Here is a 25599-nt window from a genome sequence, read left to right on the forward strand (position 1 = left end):
AGCCAGTGACATTCAGAACAACTGAAACTAATCTTGTAATGAGCAGAGAGAGTTCAGTGATAGGGAGGGAGGCTGCTACATGCTCTTGATAGAGATTATAAAACCTATCTGTGATCTAGGCCTTTGTGAGTAGCAGCTTTTCATCGGTATATACACATCGCCGATATTATTTACTTTAAATAATAATTATTTACATGAGACTGCAATTCTCTCTCCCCCCCCCCCCCCCCCCCCTTTCAAATGCCTTTTTAGCGCTTATGTCATTTCCCCCTTTTTTTGCACATTCACAGATTAACCCCTCTCCTGATGGAGGTGTAACAACACCATTTGCGGCTTCATTGGGAGTTATAAGCCAGCCTGAAATAAGGGGTCCAGGCTGGTTAATATCAATTTTGTGTACATTTGGCATCTGATGTCAACATGCACAGAAGAACTTGGCCATGGCAATGGAAAAGAGAGAAGTTAAAATTTTTCTTTATTATGAATTGGAGGAGGGGTGCACCAGAAAAAAAAAAGTGTTACTCTAACCAAAAATAGTGTTTTATGAAAACATTGGTGTTTGGATGAAGTAACCTTTTAATGGATTGTTTTTGCACATTTTAATATAATGATGTAATGCATTAAAATAAAATGTCTCAATTCAAACTTGCAATGGCCCTTTGTACACAAGGTTATGCTCTAATGAAAGAGGGCAGAAAGAAGCTTACACATCATTGTAAGGCATTTATTTAATAAGGTTGACTATGGTTTTACATTTAATGGTGCCTACCTGCTTTTCTTGCTCACTCAAGTCAGGCCAAGCTTGTCCTAGCAGCAACGTGGACCGTAAATCTTGTGGCCGCGCGGCACTGGGATCCAGAGACTGACTGGGGATAGGCTGTATCGATTCATGCTGCTCAAAAGCTACAGATCGGGCCTTGCTGAACGCTTCTTTCTGTTTCTGATAGAGTTCCTGTAACCGTTTGTTTTTCTGTTCCTCTGCTTGGCGCTGGGCCTCCTTCTGCTCTTTTTGTTTCTTTTTCCTCTCTTCCTGCTGGCGCAGGATGTATTGGCGTACTTGTTCTGTGTCATAGTGCCTTTTCTTGGAGGAGATAGGGGGCTCTTCTTTGAGATGTGCTTTATCGGGTTTCCGTTTGGTTGGACTATGGCTTCTGCTTCGTGTCTGCTTTGCCACATCAACTGTGCTATCCAGCTGTAAATCATTCAATATTCCCCTGATCTCCAGAGGCAGAAAATCTGTCTTAACATCCGTAGGTTCAGTCTGGTGCTTATTTTCATCGAGAAGTACATGTGACTTTGTATTGCCAGACGGATCTCTTGCGGATTTATCTATGTTATCATGCAGTTGAGATGTGGCTGTAAATATATTAACACAGGAACAAACAAGTCAAAACATATTTCTAAGCAACTTTGGAGATATCACGCAATAGCCAAGGAAACAACCACATACATCATCAAATACAAATAAAATATCTTACTGCATTTTCCTAAAAAAACAATCTTTTCTAAAGGATTCTGGTGTAAAGAACAAGAAGGAAAACATATCAAAACCAGAAAACGTGACCTTCACACTTTAGATTTTCCTTAAACATGTTCCGTACAGTGTTATAAAACATACTAATATGCCATATAGTTGTGGGTACTATCATTGGTACCATCAATAAAATTCTATTTGCATACCAATAATTTATCTCTGGTTGTCCACCCTTCGTCTTCCAGCACATTTTTAAAGAATTATCGGCCGTAGAAATCCAAGACTTCTAGTCAGGATAGACCTTAACATTAAATGCTGACTAACCCTGTCCTACAGAACAACAAACACATAGGATTGCTTGCCCAATCAGAGTAGAAGCATGAAAACACGGATGTAAAAGGCATAGGAACAGGTCTCAACATCTCAATTTCATCGTTTTTTTGGTTGTTTTTTTTTAGCAAATAAAAAATGAAGGCACTGTGTGAAAGATGAAAATGGTCTGTAGAGTAAGCCTCTTTATTGAGCTGAGTTTTTAAATTGCTGTGAAATACTTTAATAAAGAGAACAACATTATCTTGCTGTGAACAGAGAAAAAGATGGAGTTCTGTGCATCACGTATGTTTGTGCACACCCAGGTGCTACTGCAGTTTGAGGACACAATAGAAACAGACGTTTCGGGCACAAGCCCTTTATCAATTGCTAATGATTAGCATTGAAAAAAGGCTTGTACCCAAAACATCTGTTTGTATTGTGTCCTCAAATAAACGGCAGTAGCACCTGGGTGTGCACAGACATACGTGATGCACAGAACGCATCACGTTCCTGCAGCTCAGGTTTTACTTTTTGTACATTTTATATTTAAGACAGTGCAGGCATATTCCATGCCTCTACATTATCCTATACATAGTTATCTTGCTGTGAATTGGTGGTTTGGGAAACCAACTCTGGAAGCACACCATGGACTTCCATGAGTGAAATTGTTCTGGGCTGTATGACCTATTTCAACTTATTTACAACTGTGAGATCTAGGGCAAGTTGAGCATTATGGATTCACTTATGTATTAATTAATATTGTTTTACCAAGTAAAAAAGTGTGTTGTTTGTTTTTCATAGCCTGAACAACTTACGTAGGCGCATTTTTACTTATTATGTAAACTATACAAAAAAAATTAGCAAAGCACTAAAATTAACAAAACCAGACATTAGAAAAAAGGCAGTGAAATATATAAAATAACCTGATTTACTGGATCTGTCCCGGTCGTCGTCTTGTGTTTCTTTTGACAAGCTTCTTTTAACAGTCTGTCTGTCCTTTTGTCTCTCTGTGGACACGGTCCTTTTCCTTGCATCTCTCTCAGCAGATTTTGGTTTCCTATCCAACTGCCCATCAACAGACAAAGTCAACTTACTATCATGTCTGTCCGTGGACATATTTTTTGAAGAAGATTTCTCAGCCTTGGGTGCAGGGCCAAGGATCTGTTTCACCAACTTCTGCCCATCTCTCCAAGAAGATGTGCTGATTATATGTCCTGTGGGTTGTAGTAATAAAAAAAAAAAAAGACCGTATATTTGATTGGTTTATTCAGTTTTTTTACACTCATCTTTCTTTTGGCAGTGCTTTCTCTGTGGTTTATTTACTAAAATGAATCGTGATGAGTTGGAAAAAAAAAAAAAAATTTGATCAAATTAGTAGAGCTGGAAAAGTTTTACAACTCCATTTTTTTAAATTTTTTTTTTGCTTTTTTCACAAGCACACTGTACAATAAAAATACACATAAAAAAAATTCTATGAACTCACTCCCATCACTCCTTGGCAGCAGAAATCGCTATAGCATTCGTTAGTCAAAATACATAAAACAAAAAAAGTTACTTGCACATTATTCTAAATCCTTATGCACAGTGAAACAACAGCACTGTTTAGTACAACTACAATGGCCATTAACAGAGGCAAACAGTACAACAGTGATGTGATTTAAGGCCAAAAAAAAAAAATCAGTTAACCCCTTAAGGACACATGACATGTGTGACATGTCATGATTCCCTTTTATTCCAGAAGTTTGGTCCTTAAGGGGTTAAGGTTATCCATCTCAGACTTCTTACCCTGGTGCCAAATGTAAGCAGGAGTTCTTTACAAAAATACATAGATCCCAAAAGAGACAGTTCTACTTTAAAAAGAAGGAAGAACGTATATATCCCAAGATACTGACTGATCGTTAACAAGTAGTTCTCCACTCATTAGAGAGTTTGATATCACAGAGGTAACCAACGTTTGTAATATTTAGTCACCTGACTTGTTCTCTGGACTGCCAGTTCCCACACCTCCAGGCAATCGTTGTACTTTTCTCACCGGTCTAGATGGTCTCTTGCTTCGTGATTTATCATCATTAGTATATATGTCTTTTACCATAAACACAACAGCAAAAAAAGAAAAATGAGAAACAGGCAACATTGGCATCACGTCTGGTATATACTTCATATATCTGATGTTTTCCAGTTAAAGGAACATTACAGAGACATAAAACATGCTTTAAGTGTTTGGAGTCTGTCATATCTGTGACAGTTTATGAAAGTGTAAAATCAGAAAGCCAGGGAGATTTTCTTCCACTCCAGGCACGCTAAGCTAGAGCATGTCTGCCTTCTCAACCTCTCAATGAGCTATACAACAGATCACGGACAAGCACAGGAAAGGTACGATCACGTATGCGCTCACTCCCGGCTCCAGCGCTGAGGCTTCTCAAAGCGAAGCCTCTGATTGGTGTGTTCCCCAGCACAGACTCAAAGTCTGTGTCAGGGAAAGAAGGGAGGACGCAGGTCTGCCGCTTCAGCAAACAGTTTTTTTCATATATCCCAAAGAAAACATGTAGAAACAAACACATCCATATTTTCTTTGGGGGTTATCTATATTAAAAAAATAAAATAAAAATCAATAAAGCATTAATTTAAAAAACTGAAAGCCACGTTTATTTTTCCTTTCTAAATTGGAAGTTTATTTCTCATAGTGCCAAGTTTGCCTAGAATGACCTCTGTAAAATGCCCAAGATAAAATCTGTAGCGCCACCTTGTGTACGGTTACAGTATTCTTATTTGTTTGAACGTCTGTAGGATTTCCACCTACAATATTTCCACTGGGAACAAATAGGACGGTAGCACACAAACCTGCCCTGCCTCAAAATGTATAGTGCCGCATCTGACAACTTCTAGCATGCAGATCAAACTAGCAGGTTTGTTCACCAAAGTGTGAATTGTTGGGAATTCAAAGTGAATTCCACAAATCAGAAGAGCCGAATTGGAAAAATTCTGCAAGTCAATTCATTTTCAGTTTTTGAACCTCAGTGTAAATAGATTCTTTGTTCACTACTGCACATTCCAAAACATTAAAATATTCACCTTGTGAAGTGGGCATCAGAGAGGCATGCAGATGGGGGCTGAGGTTTTTAAACTCCTCTTCTTGCAAGAGCTTGCCATCTGGAGTACGGACCTTCATTTCAGCGGGGTTAAATCCTAAATAAAGGGTTAGATGCAGTTAAGTTTAAAGTTATGGTTATTCACACTATACTACAGACAAAATAAACATATGCAAACATACAAGTCAAATATCACAGAAGGGTTACATCAGATAAAAAATAAAAATAATAATCAGAATGCCTATGTTTTCCTAAAAGAGTCTGCCACATGCAAAATATGCCTCGAAACAAGGAACAAAAAAATGTATATATTGTGCTAGTGGTAGAAGTAGAAAACAACAAGGTTTATTAACTACTCTATAAACGCTAGTGAACTGAAAACGGAATCACAAAGTTTAGGAAATCTCTACACTGTAGAAAAAAGTAATCCAAACTTTTTTTTTATTATTATTATTTTTATTGCAGTTGTGGGGAGCTTGTAACTATGGACTAGGGCACTATAGCATTAGGAATACAGGTTTGTATTCCTACCACTATAGTGTTCCTGTATCAAGACTACTTTGCATAAATTGTGCAATACATTTTCAATTCCATATGAAACAGTTTTTAGAAAAAAAGCTGCCCAGAAATCAAAAGATTTTTAAGATATTACGACTATACACTTAAAGGTCGGTCTATGCAAACACAAGTTAATGTGCTTCTGATCGCTACATATCTCCTGATCTATACCGGTAATTTGGCCATCACATTATGCATTAGATTTGCTGCTTTTGAAGCAGTATTTTCAGGTAAACAAGTATGGTACACTTTACAAAGAATACTAAAATACAGTCTCAGAGAGCACTTTATATAAATGATAGCTCTGTAAATTCTACTCATAATGTAATTCTCAAGCAGTATTGCTTTGATCATGTTTCACATTTATTTTTGTTTTTTTGGTCATCAACATGGATCTGATTAAAGTTACGTTAATGTAAGGCTGGCCTGTGGTATTATTACCTGACAGCGAAAATACTAATTGCCTCATGCAACACCGCGCAGTATGTGGCAAGCAAGCCTCATCTTATATCAATACAATACAAGCTGACAGCCAATATTCACAATTCATTAAAAGAAATAATAAAATTAATAACAAAATAATGGCATGTTTCACCTGGGTAAACAGGGGGAGGGGGAGCAGATGTCACTTTGCGGGTCTTTACACTGCTAATAGTCTCTGTAAAATTAGTTGTACTAGGTATTCGGTCACCAGCATGCCTTTCTCCAGACAGCTCCCACTGTCGGCGAATTCTCTCCTTTAGCTTATCTAATTTGGGATCAGGTTGCCGCCTCTTTAATGCCTCTAGCCTGTTACTTGATGGGCTGAATGAAAGGGATTGCTGAGCTGCATCAAGTGGCCCTGTCCTTGCGTAATCTGTTTGAAAGGTAAACTCGGAGGCACCACTGTGAGGTGTCAGTACTCTCCATTCCAAAGCATCAATGGCTGGTTGGTCATTTAAAAATCGTACTGCAGTGTCATCCACAGCCGAGGAACGAGTGCTATCAAAATCTCTTTCCTCTGATCCTCCAGCATTCAGACCAGACGATAACCGCACAGTTGACCTCTCTTTTGCAGTGGATAAAGCACTTGCAGAGTCCCTAAAAAGCAAAGAACATAATACCTAAAATGTTTTGACGACAAAACCTGGATTACTACGACAGTTGCAAAGAATATTTGAGGCTCAGAGAGAGAGAGAGAGAGAGAGAGAGAGAGAGAGAGACTTTTTTTGTAGATATAATATGACACGACTGAGAGAAGATAAATATGGAACAGAGGAGAAGAATGACAGTAAGGTAGAGTTTGTTGGACTTCTTCCCAGGGATTCCAGAGCTGGCAGAAAAAAGATAAGCTGAAATGATATTTCCCTCTTACCGGTAAGATGCCAGGGGCTCTCGAAACACCACATGACTGGTTTTCTTCACGTTACTTTCCAGAGTGGTAGCACGCAGGGGACTTCGGGATAATTTCTCTCTACCAGCTTTACTTGGGTTTGAGGATTTGCTAATATAATTATTGCTGGATTCTGAGTATCTCCCATCTATAGATAAAAGAAATGCATGGCATTAGAAACTCCTATATTTTTCACCCATTATGGCATGAAAACAATGTGCATTAATGGACAAGGCAGCCAAATAAAGTGCTGTAAAAAAACAACAAAACAAAACACAGTATACCCAAGTCATTATACCAATACAGGGTGTCGACATGTGTTAGAAATGTTCTACATGCTTTTTTTATTATTATTATGACTCTACATAAAATGTAATATTTTAATTACCAGCATTTTAACCCCTTAAGGACCAAACTTCTGGAATAAAAGGGAATAGTGACATGTCATGTGTCCTTAAGGGGTTAAGCATTACAAGTCAAATAATCCAGAAAACATAGCATGCGCTTTTAGTAACTGTGGCCTCTATATGTTGAAATATGTAATTTCATCCCAATGAAGTGGCTTGGGTGCCATGCCCCAGTCTTCTTAGCCCTGCAATTAAATACATTGCGTTTTGCACAAAGTTAACACACCACTAGTGTTGTTTACGCAGCTATAAACGTGCTAAACTCTGTTATAGCTCAAATGACTCTTCTAGAGAGCATTTGATTGGTGCAGCATGGCAATTTGACATGCATGCGCACCAGAAAATTATGCAACGAAGCACCAGGCCTGTGGTTGATACTACAATAGCAGTTCTCTTGTTGACATTTATGAGGAAAATGCTATTCATTTACCAGAGATATATTATTTATCTCGTAACTGTTGCGAAATGCTTAAGGCCAGAATATAAAGATTGACCACGTTCAGTATGACCAAAGTTGAAACTGGAGACTACCTAATTTTGTTTTCAAGAAACTGCCCAATTTCGCAGAAAAGTCAATATTTACCCTTTCGGCTAACTTTTCGCATTGTACTGCTTGGTGGCTTCTTAGTCTCCATGAAGGGGTCACACACAGCACCTCTTGTGGGTCCCACATCCAGCTTCTCTTCCAGACGTCTCAACTGTTGCAAAATAGTAATAATAATCTGAATTAATTAACAAAACATGTTAATTCTTAAAAATTACAAAATTAAATATGAGCAAGAAAGTGTGCAAAGACAGATGGGAAACACCAAATATAGTGAAATGTAGAAAAATAATTTACCAAGAACATACTAAAAGTACAAAGCACTGTTGTGTAGGGAAGGTCAGTAAAGTAATGCAGTAACACCTGTACCACTCAGAGACTGAAAGGGTTTATCAAATGTCTAAAAGGGAACATGATTTCCCAAGTTAGAAAAAAATCCAACGCCTAAACTTTTTTTATGTCTTTGAATACTCACAGCAGCATTCGTGTTAGAGATGGTTTTCCATGCTTTGCTGAGCTCTGCAATAAAATATAAAAAATTTTTTTTTTTTTTTTAAATACATCAAGGTTTAGCATTTACATGGCATCCGATGCCTATAGCGTTTAATATCTGATAAATACTATGTGTTAGTGGCAACACTTCATAGATTTACTCCCTAAACTGGGAATTTTTGACAAGGGCATTGCATATTTTAAGCAAAGCTGACATATTGTAACCATTCTTCAACTCTGTTATTTAAGTTTATTATTGAAATACAAAGTTTAGTCAATAAATTAAAATCTCTGGATAGTAATTTCCTTTTGTTGAGATATATATATATATATATATATATATATATATATATATATATTTATTTTTTTTTGCATGCTTTCTGACAGTGCATTTACATTTTTTTGGCATGTTTTGCACATGGTCATATAATTAATTCAGTAGGACAAACTCTGGACATGGCCAGCGAACAAGTATTTAGACCCTACTTGAACTTAGACCTGCTGATAGGGGTTATCTGACTCAGTTACTTCGCTAATAGACAGGAAGGTAATGCTCAGTACAGACGTTAGTACATTATCACAATGTTGTGAGTGCTGGAGGGAGAGGATATGCCTTTTTGCACCTGTACACATGGACCAGACAATGAGCTCTTTATAGCATGCAGTAAGTGACAGGATATTAACAGTCACACATCAGGTAGAACTTAAGAGTTTTCCTGGACAACTCTTACCTACCTTGAATAGTTTCTTTACCCTGTGCTGGAAGCTGGCAAATTGTCTGTATCCTCCATGCACCCTTCTCAGCCATTCATCTGCAAGCAACAGAAAGCAAATTATAAGCACAAATCAAGATTACCAGTTTCTCCATACTACTCAGTGCGAGCAGCCTCTACCCCCTCCTCCCCTCCCTGGATAGGCCTTAACTCAAGCTGAACTGTCACTAGATACAGGGAGCTGGAGACTCTCCCCAACAGCTGCAGTAGTGAGGTATCAAATGATGGCTGTAAATGCTGAGGTTTGATGAGGGCGGCCAGCCAACAAGTCACGGAGCAGTAAGATGCATTCAGGGTTACAGAAATATATACTAGCCATTAAACTCCACAGCGCAGTATTCAGCAAAGCAACAATTATTAGGAAATAGAAACTATTAGCAACACAATGATGACAATGCCAGTGAAGCAGAACTGCAATCTACTCAATTGGCTGTTAGTAGTACACAATTTTCAGGTAAATAACCCATTATACTGTAAACGTTACAGCTAAGAGCACACAGAAAAAAAAGTTAAACACCGACTTCCACCAATAAAGAAAATAGAAATAAATTTAAAAATTATATACTTTTATTGAATAATGATAAAATGAGGATTAAAGAAATATTTTACAGCACTTATTCCAGTGAAAGTTAGGGACACTATAGTCGCCAGGACAATTAGAGCTTAATGTAGTTGTTCTGGTGTGGGTAGCATGCACCTGCAGGGTTTTCAAAGAAAAAGCAGTGTTTACATTATAGCCTACAGCCTAGGGACACCTCACGTGACAGTCACTCAGACCGGCCACTAGAGGTGCTTACTGTGTCAGTGCTGCACAGTGTGCAGCACCGGCATGCAGCATATGCACGCTATGCATGGAGGTACTGATCATCCCTCACAGAGATGCACTGATTCATTGAGGAGCTGTTGCTTGGCACAGCACAGCGTTCTCTCAATGCTTTTCCATAGGAAAGCATTGGGTTGCCTGAGATCAAGATTTAGGATTTCAGCCATGGCGGTGAAGCAAGGCGGGACCCACGCGGAGCCGGAGAAAAGGAGAGTAAAAACCCTTTTCGCCCCACATGGAAGAAACCTAACAACCACACCAGAGTCAGGAATAAGGTGTTGCTTTAAACAAACACTTCAGCTCATTGTAGTCGTTATGGAGCAGAATAATCAGGCACAGTCTTACCAGTTAAACCATTTTTGCAACGGTTTAACCATGAAGTTGGTCCTCTGACACTGTTGCCCTCCGACCTTACTCTCTGCTCAGCAGTATGAGGAAAGAATAAAGGAAAATGGTCACCTCAAAGCAATTTTTTAATATTATAATCATTTCATTCAGTTTGAAACAAAATAGATTTTTGTTTAAAGGGACACTATAGTCACCTGAGCAACTTTAGCTTAATGAAGCAGTTTTGGTGTATAGAACATGCCCCTGCAGCCTCACTGCTCAATCCTCTGCCATTTAGGAGTTAAATCCCTTTGTTTATGAACCCTAGTCACACCTCCCTGCATGTGACTTGCACAGCCTTCCATAAACACTTCCTGTAAAGAGAGCCCTATTTAGGCTTTCTTTATTGCAAGTTCTGTTTAATTAAGATTTTCTTATCCCCTGCTATGTTAATAGCTTGCTAGACCCTGCAAGAACCTTCTGTATGTGATTAAAGTTCAATTTAGAGATTGAGATACAATTATATCTGTTTGAAAGTGAAACCAGTTTTTTTTCATGCAGGCTCTGTCAATCATAGCCAGGGGAGGCGTGGCTAGGGCTGCATAAACAGAAACAAAGTGATTTAACTCCTAAATGACAGTGAATTGAGCAGTGGAATTGCAGGGGAATGATCTATACACTAAAACTGCTTTATTTAGCTAAAGTAATTTAGGTGACTATAGTGTTCCTTTAAGAACACAAAAAAAATGGTTGGGGTAGGGTTCATTTGTATTTAAAATACAAGAAATAAACACTACACTTTGCCTCCTCACTTTGGTCATAACCCTAATGTAATAAAAATAAAACACCTACATTCAGCATCTCCACACTCTGCATAGAGGCGCTGAACATTCCCTATAGAGATGCATTCTTTAAATGCATCTCTATCAGGAGAAGCTCATTGGTCGCAGTGTGGCGTTTTGCCACATATGAGCAATAGCTGCTCAATGCATTACTACATTACTATGGGAAAGCATTGAATAGCTGAGATAATTAAAACAGATCTCAGTTGTGGAGGCGGGACCAGCAGCGGCCGCGAGACTGGAGCGGCGTGGGGAAAAAGGTGAGTAAAAACACCTTTCCTATGTGAATTGGGGGGGGGCGGGGGAAGAGGGCAGTCACCTAAACACACACACTCACTAATTTGACACTCATTGACAAAACACATAGTGACAGACACACTGATACTGCAATAATCGCACATATTGTCTAACATACATACACTGACAATTTTGTTTATTTCAATGTGTTCAACCAGCGGCCCTACCTTTAGGAGAGATGGAGTGGATCGGCTTTCCCTAGGGTCCAGCGGTGCCGCTTTCATCTCCCAGCGTTATTCCCTAAAGCACCGTTAAGTGATGCTGGGACCAGAGTGACATCAAATTCGGGCTCCCGGTATCACTGGAGGGCGTGTGAGAGAGCACAGCAGGGAGATTACATCTCCCTCACCGCCTGCCTCAGCCCTTCATGAGCAGCCAGCATGACGACCTGGCGATAGGGTTTATGACATATTGGACATTAACTTTTTTCTTGCTTTACATAAGAGAACGCTTTAAAACTAAAGAAAGAAAATGAAAAAGTAAAGATTGCTTAAACCTTCCGTCCCACTAATTCTATAGCAATGCATACTCTGTGTGGTCACTAAACTCTCCAGGCTTGCAGTGACAAGTAACTCTGAGGTCAATTTACTAGGGTACGACATACAATTTCAAGCCGTACATTGGACAATATTGCAACATTGTAAAGCGAAGGGACACTCCAGTCCCCTAAAGTATTACAGCTTGTCTGCATCTCCCTTATTTTATAAAAGTGCTAGCTTCACACTTGTTCAAATCAGAAGCGCTCTTCTATGAGACGCATTGTTGGTGCATCAATGTCCGACTGCTTCTCTATGAGTCACAAAAGTAATTAGTAATGTCAACTGCACACTAGGTGGAACAGAGTTGCAGTGAGGAGAGCGGGCACTGGACTAAAGAGAGTTTTAATAGATCAAAATGTCAAATGTTTAGATTACCCATGTGTCAAAATGGGATGGACTGCAATCTAAACAGTTTAAAAAGGACACTATAGGAACTCAGACCACTTCAGCTAATTGAAGTGGTCTGGGTGCACTGAACCTGTCCCACTTAGTCCTGTACTTTATAACACCGTTTACATTGCAGAACTAAGACAGCCTTTTGTGGCCATCTACCAGATAGCCACTAGAGGTGCTTTCAAGAGTTTACCGACTCTAGGTCGCCTAAATGATGCTGGACGTACTCATACTCTGCATAAGGACATCCAGCATCGCTGAAATTCCCATAGAAAAGCATTGAGTCATGTCGCACATGCGCGTTAGGCCTTTTTGTCGGATGATGTCGGAGGAGGTGGAACACCGACAGACACTGGTGCTCAAATGAGATGAGTGAATGAAGGGAGCCAGATGGCACTACAGAGTTAGGAAATACAGATTTCACTCCAGTGACAGGAAAAAAATGTGTAATATATATATACATACATATACACACACAATATTGTATCCATATTAAATATAATAAATTGAAAACAGAAGTCAAATAGCCATTCATATTACCATTAAAACCAAAGGAAGAGTAATGTTTTGATATCTTTAATCTAGACATAGTCACCAGGAGAATATTTTATTGAATTTAATAAAAGAGAAAAAAGAATTAGATGAAATAGAATGCTCATGTTTTCAACTCATGAAAAAAACAAGAGGAATGGTGACCGTTGTTTTCAGGTTACCACAGACAAGGGTTCAGAAGCGGTTTAAAAACTACACCTTCCATTATGCTTTCGTGATCATACGGTTTACAAACCATCAATGGAATTGCAGTTGGACTAAAATTTGAAATGCATTTTTGATATTCAGTTTAGCCTATTGTTTTGAAAAAACGAAATCATTAAATATATATATATATATATATATCTCAGAAGATGCCTACTCTTGAATTATTGCCCTGGTGAATGGAGGAAAGGGTTTTAATTTTATCAAGACTGCTGTGTTTCCCTGTTTTCTGGAGTTACTTGCAAAGTACAAGCATTTGAAAGAACATAAAAGTGCAGAGCAATGATGCATTCTCCAGACACATAGATTACAGCATGCAGAGAAACATGGTCTTTCTTTAAATTATAATATTACAGAGGGAGATACAATTTACTAACCAACATTACATTCATTAACTGCTACAAAGTAACAACTCTGATACTTCAGGCTGTTCAGGGGCAGTGACAGTCTCAGCCTTGATTCAGCCTCACAGAACTACACATCTACCCATGTGATTGCGGTAACAGCAAATCAAAGGCAAGTTATCCAGTTGATGAGGACTTACAATTCCTGTAATGCTCAGTCAGCACACAGGCACACTACTTTTCTTGCATATTGAATGGCAGGTATTGTATAGTTTGGGATGCACCTGCTGCTTAGACTAATCAGATAGCCTATAGATCTGCTTTTATGTAAACCCTACCAACCACCTCAGAAAACTGGGGAAAACATACCAGCACAATCTGCCAATGCACATAACACTGTACCAATGTCTGGAACAATAAATGCTTGAAAATATAGCTTCTTAAAACTCTACATGAGTGACAGTTAACCTCTGTCAGATATTCTGCAGTGGTAAATGAATGAATGGTGTAATTTGTTACCAGACTACATTACATATATTGCCTATATATATACACACACAAACACACTTTACAGAAACTGAGGCTATGAAAACTCTGAAGTGTATTGGCAGCTAAGCAATATGTAGTTACAGTGAAAATGTATACAAGACTACTGTTTGCCACTGTGTTTATACTCACACAGAAGACAGCAGCAGACATTTAACAAGATAATCACGAAGAGACACTGAACTATGAAATCACTGGCACTGTTTTCTGTTATACCCTGGACATTGAGGAAGATATTTAACAGCCCACTGTTTGACATCCTACATTGCACATATTAAATATTCAGGGTATAACAACAAGAAGAAAAAAAACAGCCTTATAAAGTATAAAACATAACTTTTATTCACATATCTATAAAAAGGTCTAGTGATACACCGCTACACCTTTATATAGATATAGGAATAAAAGTTATTTTTATCCGTTATAGGGGTGGTTTCTTTCTATTATATAATGTTATATATAACATTATATATAATAAATAGGAGTTTTTCCAGCCTGACACACTCTCTCTTTTTACAAATTCAGGGTATAACAGAACACAGTGTGTCTGGCATTTACTAGACCAGGATAATATACTTACCAAAATAAACAAACCTAATAATAATAATAATAAACCACCAATCTGAGGACTACAGATATTGTTGACACAGTTCCCTATCAGCCACATATTACTGCAGGTTAATATTCTGACCCCATCTCCCAATGTTCTCCCTGTCAGAGCCATTTATAGATACAGCCCATAGGAGTCCATGTCTGGGCTGATACTGTGACCCAGCCCAATACAGAGCGTTGTAATGCAGCCAGCAGCCATTGTGTCTATACCGATATACAGCTATTACAATATGAGACCATAAACAGCCCAATACTCACCATGTACTCCTGCCAGGACCACCTTCAACCCTCTGGTTCGTTTCTGATCCTTAGCTACTTCCGCTTCCGGTAGCTGCTTGCTGTTGCCCATTGGTTGCCTGGGAGGGGAAGTTGTTACCGGACTGTAACAGACATTCTAACAGCGGCAACAGCCGGCGGGAGGCTTCCCCCGTACAGGCGAAACATCGCGAGAGCCGCTCTGACCTTTGCAAGATGGCGCCGCCAGTGACAGGACGCCGGCGCCATGTTTGATGGGGCATTGTTGGGATAAATTAAGTTTGCTAATAGTTATAGGGCTAGTCACTAGAAGGAGTTTGTTCACCAAATGCTACAGTGAGGGACATTGATAACGAAAGAGTAAAAATGAGTCAAAGAAAGTCAGGCTGTAGCTGAGTTAGAGAGGGGTTTTCCCCCCACAGCAGTAGTGTTTGAATGTAGTGGATAGGCCAGAATCAAATAAACATTAATAGGAAGGCATTGGGAGGATATTGTGCATGTATGGCAAAACGCCTGGCTGCGCCAATCAACCTCTCATAAACATGCATTGAATCAATGCATCTCCATGGGGAACGTTCAGTTTCTCATTGCAGAGCACACATAGCCAAATTAATTAAATTAATTCCTTTAGATGGCACGCTATTTTATGGCATTCTAGCAGGCTAGGATAGTGACACTGTCTCTTTTACCACAAACTCCTTTGTGTGTCTCTTTCCCCCCTTCTTTAGCCCCTTTGTGTGTCTTCCCCCAGCCCCTTTGTGTGACTTTTTCCTAGAGCCCCTTTTTGTGTATCTCTCTCTCTCCCCCCCAGCCATCATTGTCTCTTCCCCCTCCCTCTGTGTGTCTCTTTGTTCTCCCCCAAGCCTTCTGTGTGTGTCTTTGTCCCCCACAGTCCCTCTCTTTGTTTCTTTGCCCCCAATCCCTTTGTGTGTCTCTTTTCCCCATCACCAGCCCTTCTGTGTGTGTGTTCCCCCAAAAAATCTTTCCCTAGGGGAATAGATGGGATGCAAAAGGGGTGTTACGGTACACCCCGGTATAAGAGGGGTTAATACCGCTGAGGACATTCCCTTTCCGAATGAAGAAGCAGCTAACAGCAGTCCCAATTAGCCGAACAGGAACCATACGAAATCCTTCATGAATCAAACAGCCGAACGAGTAAATAAGACGAATCCAATACCCCCAAGTACGAGACCAAGCTCCGTATTCAGAGTTAAGCAGAGATCTGGTTTATTGAGGGCTACCTGCCCGGTATTTATGCAGGTCTCCCACCTGGTGGACACTCCCCTAGGGGACCAGATGGAAGACTTACACAATATGGATACAGTAGCCAATCACAGTGGCACAAGCATAAACACTCCCCTTTGGTGTAGATAAACCCTCCTCTCTATCCTGGAGATAATTGGGAATTAATCAAATACAAATATAAAATACAATAAAATCAATAACTTTAAATTCCACAAACAGAATCCCCACATTCAACATTTCCCCAGATAGCTGGGATCTGAGTGCACATTATTACCGAATGCCGCTCAGATCCTATGCATACAGTTCAATAGCCATGGAGCCAAAGTCTTTCACATTGTCTTTCGGTTTACGAACGGGCTCCATGGGATGGCTATCTGGGGTGTGTGTATTCGTGCCGGAAAGTACCGAATGGACCGACGTTCGTGTGCTGGATGGCAGAGAAGGGAGGTTGGCGGCTTCAGCGGTGTTCATGGAAAATAATGTCCGTTTTCAGTTCCATAGTTTGGGCGCCGAACACCGCTGGTCGTTCAGGACTTTAAAATGTCCGCCGCCACGTGGGAGTTACACGAACAGCGACCTCCCAACGTTCACCAATTAAGCTGCGGTTAACCACAGCTTCTGGGAGGTCAATTGATGGCACACTCCAGTTCCCAGGTGGTCGATCGTTCGGTAGTTTATTCGGTAGTTTGTGAAATAAGTAAACGGAGGGTACGGACAGGCAATTAACTGAAAGATAAACGAAGGCAACGGAATAGAAGCATAGTTCCAAGACAGAGGGGTCTGTCACAAGGGGAACCTCAATTGGGGGTAACAAAAAGGAGACAGAAAGTGCAAGGAAAAACTAGTCCGATGTGTCCTGAGGCACATCAAACTATGAGAGGTCCCTCTAGCTTAAATTAAAAATAAATAACGTTTATTGCTTAAGTCCACACAAAAAGATAAAATAGAGGAAACCCCACATAAATATACAAGAATAAAAGGGCTAGAAACAAGACCCTGTACCACCCAGAGGGTAAACAACTTGGAAAAAATATGCTAACTGTTCGGGACATCACTAGTGACAATATACCTGCAGGTTTAGGGATATAAGCAGGGTATGTATGACATTTCAGAGGAGGAGCAATTCACCAGGGCCCTGTGGTACTCTACCATCAAGGTCTAAAAGAGTTAATAAAAATGTCTCAAGTATGTTCTTAATCAGAATAAATTAAACTGAATTTGAGAGACAACTCCTCTAGATATCAGCTGTACGACCCCAGGTAAGATGTCAAACTATTAGCAAACGGTTTGCTTACACGTGGGATTAGAATTGTCAGATCTATCATGTGTTCCTGGACACATCATTTGTTCACTTTGATGCGAAGATATGAAAAGTGCTGTCCTGCAGTATGCAGAATTAAAAAGTGGTGGAAGAAAATCGAGGCAATATTCACTAGGGAATCCTGCAGTATACAAATTCTACATGTACTCTTCATTTTTCAGGCAGATAAATGTATGAGTGTATTTACGTAGTTAGTCTATTGTAATACCAATAGCGTAAAAAAACTGCTTTTTTTTTTTTTTGCTAAGAGAAAAAAAAAGAGGTGAGGGTTACACAAACACATATGTAAGGGGAATACAGAGGCTGCAAAATGTGCCCAGAAACCATCATTAGCCATTTTGTGGAAAATTGATCATATTTGCACCCCAGCTCATAGTGTCCAAGAAACGTATACCCCCAGAGATGAGTACATACACATATGCACTTGCAGTTACATATACACCGAACACACACAGTTACATTCCACACAAATACAATATACAGTGGAACCTCGTAACTCGAACGTTCCTGTTCCCAAACAATGCGGAAGTTGAACTAAAATGTTGCGAAAAAAATGTCTCGGTACGCGAACGATCCTCGGAACACATCACTTGGCATTCATCTCTATGGTAATCTCGTTGGTAAACAATTAACCTTTTTAATGTCATATTGCTTAGCCCAACATTGAGTCTGATCTAGGTTGCGGCAGGGTTGAGGGTCTGATCCTGGGTGCTGGCAGGGCTGGAATCTCTGGTTTCGGGTGCTGGCAGGGCTGGAAGCTCTGATCAAGGGTGCTGGCAGGGCTGGAAGCTCTGATCAAGGGTGCTGGCAGGGTCTGATCTAGGGTGCTGGGGCCTCTGATTTCGGGTTCTGGCAGGGCTGGGGGTCTGATCCCGAGTGATGACAGGGCTGGGTGGGAGTCTGTGGGTTACTGAGTGCAGAGTAGTGCATTTTTAAAAAAAAGAAACCATTTTAAAAGGGAAACTTAAAATAAGTTTGCCGAAGACACAGCTAGAATTCAGGGCTGTTCTGTTACATAATGCATAGTGCATTTTCTAAACAAATCTATTAATGCTGTAATTTTGGGGGTCTGGAACGGATCAAATTTCCATTCATTCCTATGGGAAATGTGGATTCAGTTCTCGAACGAATCGGAACTCAAATAGCTTTCTGGAACGGATTAAGTTCAAGTTCCAAGGTTCCACTGTATGTATAGACACTCTACATAAATAATACACTCATCCCGTCACTTGCATGTTATAACATCTATAGGTACTGGAGCCTGTAACTATGCTTCATTTGCCTTATGAAGTCTGAATGGAGTTTTCAAAATACAGGGCACCTTTAGTTTTCAATGCCACTTGCTTAACATCTATTTTGATATTTAACAGGTAAAAAAAAACTATAGATTTTGAAAATGAAAGGTTGGATTATATTATATTAGAGAAACAACTCTGGTAGCTGTTTAGGAGTTTGTCCATGACATCCAGCTTAATAGACTATATCCCTCGGTCTTAGAAAAGTGGAAAACATATAATACAGACATATATAAAACAAAATATAACATAAGCAACCACGGGTTACATGAGTGAGGGTGTTTCACAAATATTCCCTCAAGTATTATCAGCCAAGGTAAATGTACAGTTCCTTTAGTAACTAAGAGGCAAAGACCATAAGATTATATAGTGGTGATTTAAATTATTACTATGTGTGTGAGAGAGTGGAAGAGTTAGATTGCTGCTAATGTCCACGAATATGATCCTTTTTTTACTAGCAGTGACATATATTGTGTGTCTATGTTGTATGATAGAGGTCAGTTCTTTAACCCCTTAAGGACACATGACAGGTGTGACATGTCATGATTCCCTTTTATTCCAGAATTTTGGTCCTTAAGGGGTTAAGCAGTCTGATGTCAACCACTCTCGTGAACCAGACTGCCGTGGTGGGTGCATGTGTTTCCCCCCCCCCACAGAATTAGTATAAGATTTTGCTTTTGAATTTTAATTATCCAAGCTACAGATCTCTCTTTTAAGATACGGAGATGGAGAAGCCCCCAGATTTAGCAGATTCCAGCGTGCATTTTCAAAAGACCATTAAAGGGACTCTCCAGTGTCAGGAAAACAAACCGTTTTCCTGGCACTGCAGGTCCCCTCTCCTTCCTAGCCCCACATCCGAGGTTGCTAAAGGGGCACATTGGCGCTGGTTCAGGGTACGCCGACGTCATCCGGCGAGGGAGACCTATTGCGCATGCGCGGCCGGCGACGGGGGAGACCTAATGCGCATGCACGGCAATGCCGCACACGCGCATTAGACCTCCCCATAGGAAAGCATTGAAAATGCTTTCACTGCTTTCCTATGGGGATTTCAGCGACCTTGGAGGTCCTCACATAGCGTGAGGACGTCAAGCGACACTATAGCACACAAAATCTGTGCTATAAACCCGGAAGTGCCCTCTAGTGGCTGTCTAGTAGACAGCCACTAGAGGAGGAGTTAACCCTGCAAGGTAAATATTGCAGTTTATGAAAACTGCATTATTTACAGTTATTATTATTGCCATTTATATAGTTGCAGGATTAAAGGTAGAGGGAGTTGGCACCCAGACCACTCCAATGGGCAGAAGTGGTCTGGGTGCCTGGAGTGTCCCTTTAAGTCAGATTTGGCCAAGTAAAATAAATGAATAGTACAAAAAATAAGAAAGCAACTTTTATTAGCAATGCTTCATTAGCCAAACTAAAATGAAATCCTAACATAATAAATGTATACCATGGTAACATATTTTAGCTGCATACATTACAAAAACAAAGTAAAAAATAGATCAATCTATCACACGATATTTACACCTTAATTAAGACAAAATACAGAGGGGGGGAAAAAACAGTTAATTATCACAGAATATCATGTACTTATAAAAAATGTATTTCAAGGAAGTAAAATAAATTCATACTTTTTTTTACATTAATGTGTAGGAAAACAGAAATGATACTTGATTTTAAGCCCAATATACTATACTATGATAATTTGATTGGCTCAGTAGCTCAACATTTTTTTTAAATGAACCAAAATTACAAACTCGAGAATAGTTTATCAACCTAATCTTTCTTTGTAAAATTAGCCCAGTGACTCATTCTGCATTTGTAATCTAATTTATAATAAGTTATGCAAAACACTTTCATTAGATTGTTTCATGTGTCTAAAAGGAGTTACCAAGTCATTGTAAGCTTGGGGGCAAGATGAACAGGATGTGCCTCTTAGGGACTCATTGAATCAGCATGGGGAACTATCTCTGAGTCCAAAGCCAGGGATTGAGGAGTCAGGGCCACTGCCTTTGTACTTGCAGCATAGAGGAAGACTGTATGTGTAATGTAATATTCAGTGTATTGCAAATATTCTGCAGTAATGCCTATGCTAAAATGCAGAGTAAATCACAATGTGGATTTTTTTCAATCACTATACTTTCTATTAGTAGGGCTTAAACGAAAGCTTTTGTTAATGAGCGTTTTGGTGGAGCTCCCAGTACCTTTATCAGGACTTACGATAAATAAGTACATCAACTTATCATATAAGATTTCCACCATGTTCTCTTTAGACAGCGGGATTAAACAGCTATAAAAAAAAAACAAAAAAAAAACCAAGCAATATAACAAAGGAGTATACCTGTACAGAATATATACATTCTTTATAGCAAGTTCAGAACTGATCACTTGCACATTCCATGTGCTGGAGAACATTTGAATAGAGACCCGACACGATTAACATCACTTATTTACAATTTCAGAATGTTATTTCAGTAATATGATGATCACATCTGCAAAGGGTAAATATTAATCTTTCTATATGCTTCTTAACCATGTTGAACCTCAAAATGAAGCCGAAGTTAAAATAAGCTCAGAAGGAAGATGTATGAACTATTTTCCAGCATTTCTATGATACTATAATATATTGTTGGCTCTAAAAATAACTATGGAATTTACAGACTTAAATGACAAGACTAGAAAAAAGAAAAACCAACATCAGACCAAACACACACCATAGAAGATGTAGCTTTTTCGGGCAACATGTTTTGTTTGGGAACCTATGGGTATTTTAAAGGGTTACTCCAAGAACGATGACCACTCCAGTGATTTGAAGTGGTGATGGTGCCTGGAGTCTGTGTGTGCAATGTTGTCTCTATGAAATGCTGCAGATATTGAATTTAACCCCTATGCTGCTGGCTTCAGTCAGTCCTGTGCATGTTTGGTGTCTGTCATCACCATGCTGGCAAAAGACATCCAACGACATGTATGTCCCCCCTATGTCCTCCCTGTAGCTTGTCCTCTCTGAAAGTTATATTAGCATAGGAGGATCAGACGGAAGGGAGAACTTGGGCTTGGCGCTAAAAGGTAGGTAAGTTTTAGCCAATTTGTTGGTTTTTTTTTTTGGGGGGGGTGGGGGTGGGAAGGATAGGAATGGTTATTCTGACTAAAAACAGTGTTTTTTAAATCACTGTTTTTGATTAGAGTAACCTTTTAAGGTAGGCATATTAGTTGCAGTAATACAGTAGATTTTTTTTAATGTGAGTTCATTGCATACATGGTTTATCTTATTGGCAGGCAACCATTGGCTTTGAGCCTTCAGGGGATTTAACTCCAATTAAGCCCAGCAAGACTTTAGTAGATAGTTGGGTTATCCGGGAGATTGTCTACCGCGGCTGAAGTGTCAGAGGATATAGATCAATATATATCTCCATATTTGAAGTCACTTAAAAAATGTTTTATTTATTTTGTTTTTGAAATGTAAATTTTTTAAAAAAAATAGTGGGTGGTAATGGAAAGACAGTGGAGACTCATCGCTATATCATTCGGATCATTTCTTTATGTTGAGCAGTGTTTTAACAATTTTGATAATGGCATTAGCTTGGCAATCCGCTTTTCTATTGTAAATATAACTGGACATTTTTTTTTTTATTGTAATAGATAATAAGATCAAAAATTCAGCCAAACAGCTGTGCTAGTTTTTTTTCTAAATTTATATTGATCTCGACTGACCTGGAGAACACAGCATGCTACCAGAAACAGTTAAATATGAGCCTGATACTAAAACATCATGCTTCGGACCAAGTCATTTTTGTAGGTGAATACCTAGACAAAAATCCTCAAAGCAGTCTGTTTTCAATGAAAGAAAAACTAGCCAAAGTTTTATCATATTCTGTATACTCGGCATATATGACTATTCCCGTTACTCATTGTATGCACAATGTTTAACACTGTTAAACTAATCCAGACTTAATTGTGAAAAATTAAACTTGTATTGCCATCAATGAGTACATGCAACAAGATAACAATAGATGGTGACACAAGAGCTCGATGATCTGCTCATAGAGAACCAAGTCTATATGCATGTTACCTATAGCACATCAGTAAAATAAATGACAACAGCCACTGTCAAATAATGTAAACAAAACATTAAAAGTATGCTATTTTGTAGGCCAAATGTTTAGAATTAAGCAACAGTGTTCTTTTAACCAATCTGACATCCAGGAAGACAAGCAATCTTCATAATTTGTAACAAGTGAAACATTTTATCTATTTATTATTATCCTTTGACTTTGCTTTTATTTTTACTTTGTTCACAAACATAAATATAGAGTCACTTGTTTTTGTGATTATTTACACCTGCAAACCTTGCAAGTCAGCTATGTAAAAAGCTCAGCAACAATTTAAATGATCGTTCGGTCATGTAGGACATCAGGCTGGAAGCAGTTTTTGAAGTTCCCAAACTGGTTTCCTGAAATACTGCCAAATTATCTTTATTCTTTGTTTTCTGTTTCCCCACAATCTCCCAGGTTTTCACTTTCTGGGAACACAGGTAAAACAGCATGAGCAATGCGGCTCCATATTCCACTTAATTTATCTATGTCCATTTGATCATGGGACTTAACAGTTTCTGTGCCAATAAAAGTATCTTTTAAGAAATCTCTGACTTTCTCCTCCAGTGCGTTAAGTTTTATTTCTGGATCCAATGTGAAATCTGGCAGTAACACTGTTAGCACCAGTGCAACATCTTTGAAAGCAGAATTTTCGTGATCACAATATTTATAGAGAATAAGAAGTGAATCTGGTGGCAATGTTTCTATTTGGTGTAGCAATGCTGCCTTGGAAGTGTTCCCGAAGCCCTCGCTTAAAGTATGGTCTATTGACAGTTTAGCTTCCTCGCTATTACTGAACTTCGTAAGCACCCCGTTGATCATAGTATAGTTGCCTTTTCGCGAGTTTGAATACGCCTTTGCAAATTGTTTGCCGACACAAAAAAGGGTTTTCTCTGCATCTTGAGCTGCTGTTAATAAAATGATGGCAGGTTCGTCTGGATGTGATTTATTGAGATGTTTCTCAAACATACGCTGGCTTCTTCTCCATAGATTCTCAGACTGGCCAGGATAAAGAGACCTCAGCTCTCCAATCCATTCTTGAAAAGCTTTCACAGTGATCATTTTCTCATTAACTCTATGATTGTATTTCAGTTGCAGAACAAAAGTTACACAAAAGGCAACAATTACACTTAGAAACATCAGTATTGCAAACTTTAGACAGGTACCCTGTGGTGATCCTGAAAAAAGAAAAACAAAAAAATAGTTAACAGTTAAACCCACAAACCAGACACTTGTTAGATTAATCATTTTAGAGCTACACTATAAGAAACACTGTCTGATATAACTACCAAAAGTTTCCCATTGTTTCTGATGGCGGAAGAGCAAACCTTTTTGAAGTAGGTGTTATGAAAGATATGTGGCTTAGAACTCAACAGCACTACAGTGGTGTATCCTGGTTTCGTGCTGCCCTAGGCATGATAAAACTTAGGCGCCCCCGCCTTCTAAATACACACACACACATTCACTGACAGACACGCATACACTAGCTAACAGACATACACACTCACTAACAGACACATACAGTCACTAACAGACACGCATACACTCTCACTAACAGACACACACATAGTAACACACTCCCTGACATACACACACACACACACACTAACAGACACACACACACACACACACTCACTAACAGACACACACACACTCACATTAACACACTCACTTTTTTTTTTTTTTTAAATTCAATTCCCTTTGGGAATGCTGGGGAGGGGAGGAAGGGGAGGCGGGGGGGGGGGGGGGGTTTCTCCCTATCCCTGGGGTCCAGTGGGGCTGCTGGGCGGGAGGCGCTGGCGAGGGAGCACTGATTAGTGAGCTCTCTGCTCAGCTCCCTCGCGCACCGCAGAGTGATGCTGGGAGCCGGAATATGACCAGCGCCGCCCACCTGACCAGATTTTTAGTTAGCCGCCAGGCTAACAAGACATTTGCCCTGAGCATTTGGGGAAAGCTTTATTTGCCGCCCCCTGGAAAGTGTCGCCCAAGGCAAATGCCTTGTTTGCCTGGCGGCTAATACGTCCCTGCTTCCATACATTGGATAACATGAAGATAACTGCAGCCTAACCAGACAGCAGCTGCTATCAACTTACTGATATTTCCATTCAAAGTTTTGTGATGCAAATACAAAGAAGAATATCTAGGATAATAAATGACATGTTTACACGACAGAAAAAAAAAAGTCAGAAACTAACAAACGTACCACTGTCTTTGGTTACAGTAAAAGGAATGATGGGTGGAGAAGTCTTGGTAGCTGCATATGAACTCGATTTCGTGGCCCTAGAATGAAACTTTTTCATTTGTTGCTCTGACTCTTCATCTGAAACAAACACACGTTTATTAATTTACATATAGTACAAGTGATTCATGACAATATAAACTGTATGGTTACTAATGCAATGAGCCTAAATAACACAATGGGGAAACAAGAGGCAATAGCATACACTAAGCAATATGACAGAATAGGCATAACAGAAACATGGTGAAATGAGACACATGACCGGGCATTTAACTTAAATGGGTAGACGTTATTTAGGAAGGATAGAAAAAAAAAAGGAAAGGTGGTGGGTTATGTTTGTATTTTAACCATGAGTTAAAGCCAAATATTAAACAAATAGAAGACTTTAGAGGTAGATATCTGCTTGGGGCAAAAGAAGGTAAATCAATTATTGGTTGGGATATGTAAACTTCCTAATGTAGTATGTTAATATTGATGAGGAAGAACAGATGTTAGAGCAAACTGGAATACATCTGGGGTCACACTTTAATTATTGGAGATTTTAATTACCCAGACATAAACTGGGATAGAGGGAATACGTATTTTGAACAAATGAATATGTGCCAAAGGAAAAAATACCTAAGCCCCTAGACGTCAGGTGGATTCCATTAGAATAT

General features: G+C 39.3%; 2 protein-coding genes across 8 annotated transcripts in view; both read right to left on the reverse strand.

Annotated features, from left to right (window-relative positions):
* Window positions 1-14912, reverse strand: part of CEP350 (centrosomal protein 350) — a 56282-nt gene extending 41370 nt beyond the window's left edge. For 2 of the 4 annotated variants that reach the window (XM_063428318.1, XM_063428314.1), the window contains exons 1-9: window positions 14759-14912; window positions 8232-8275; window positions 7796-7910; window positions 6788-6953; window positions 6029-6513; window positions 4859-4972; window positions 3758-3868; window positions 2710-3000; window positions 770-1356 (exon numbers count right to left, since the gene is read on the reverse strand). In XM_063428318.1, the coding sequence (XP_063284388.1) occupies window positions 770-1356; window positions 2710-3000; window positions 3758-3868; window positions 4859-4972; window positions 6029-6513; window positions 6788-6953; window positions 7796-7910; window positions 8232-8275; window positions 14759-14849 (2004 nt within the window). In that variant the 5' untranslated portion in view covers window positions 14850-14912. Of the gene's footprint in view, window positions 1-769; window positions 1357-2709; window positions 3001-3757; window positions 3869-4858; window positions 4973-6028; window positions 6514-6787; window positions 6954-7795; window positions 7911-8231; window positions 8276-8983; window positions 9061-14758 lie in introns of all 4 variants that reach the window. The other 2 variants (XM_063428317.1, XM_063428316.1) reach the window with 2 other exon arrangements.
* Window positions 14913-20224: 5312 nt separating this feature from the next.
* LOC134569351 (torsin-1A-interacting protein 1-like) overlaps window positions 20225-25599 on the reverse strand; it is a 36997-nt gene continuing 31622 nt past the window's right edge. For all 4 annotated transcript variants that reach the window (XM_063428322.1, XM_063428320.1, XM_063428321.1 and 1 more), the window contains 2 exons: window positions 24908-25024; window positions 20225-23882 (listed from right to left, as the gene is read on the reverse strand). In XM_063428322.1, the coding sequence (XP_063284392.1) occupies window positions 23086-23882; window positions 24908-25024 (914 nt within the window). In that variant the 3' untranslated portion in view covers window positions 20225-23085. The remainder of the gene's footprint in view (window positions 23883-24907; window positions 25025-25599) is intronic.

The sequence above is a fragment of the Pelobates fuscus genome, chromosome 7, assembly GCF_036172605.1.
Source record: "Pelobates fuscus isolate aPelFus1 chromosome 7, aPelFus1.pri, whole genome shotgun sequence".
Lineage (NCBI taxonomy): Eukaryota > Metazoa > Chordata > Amphibia > Anura > Pelobatidae > Pelobates > Pelobates fuscus.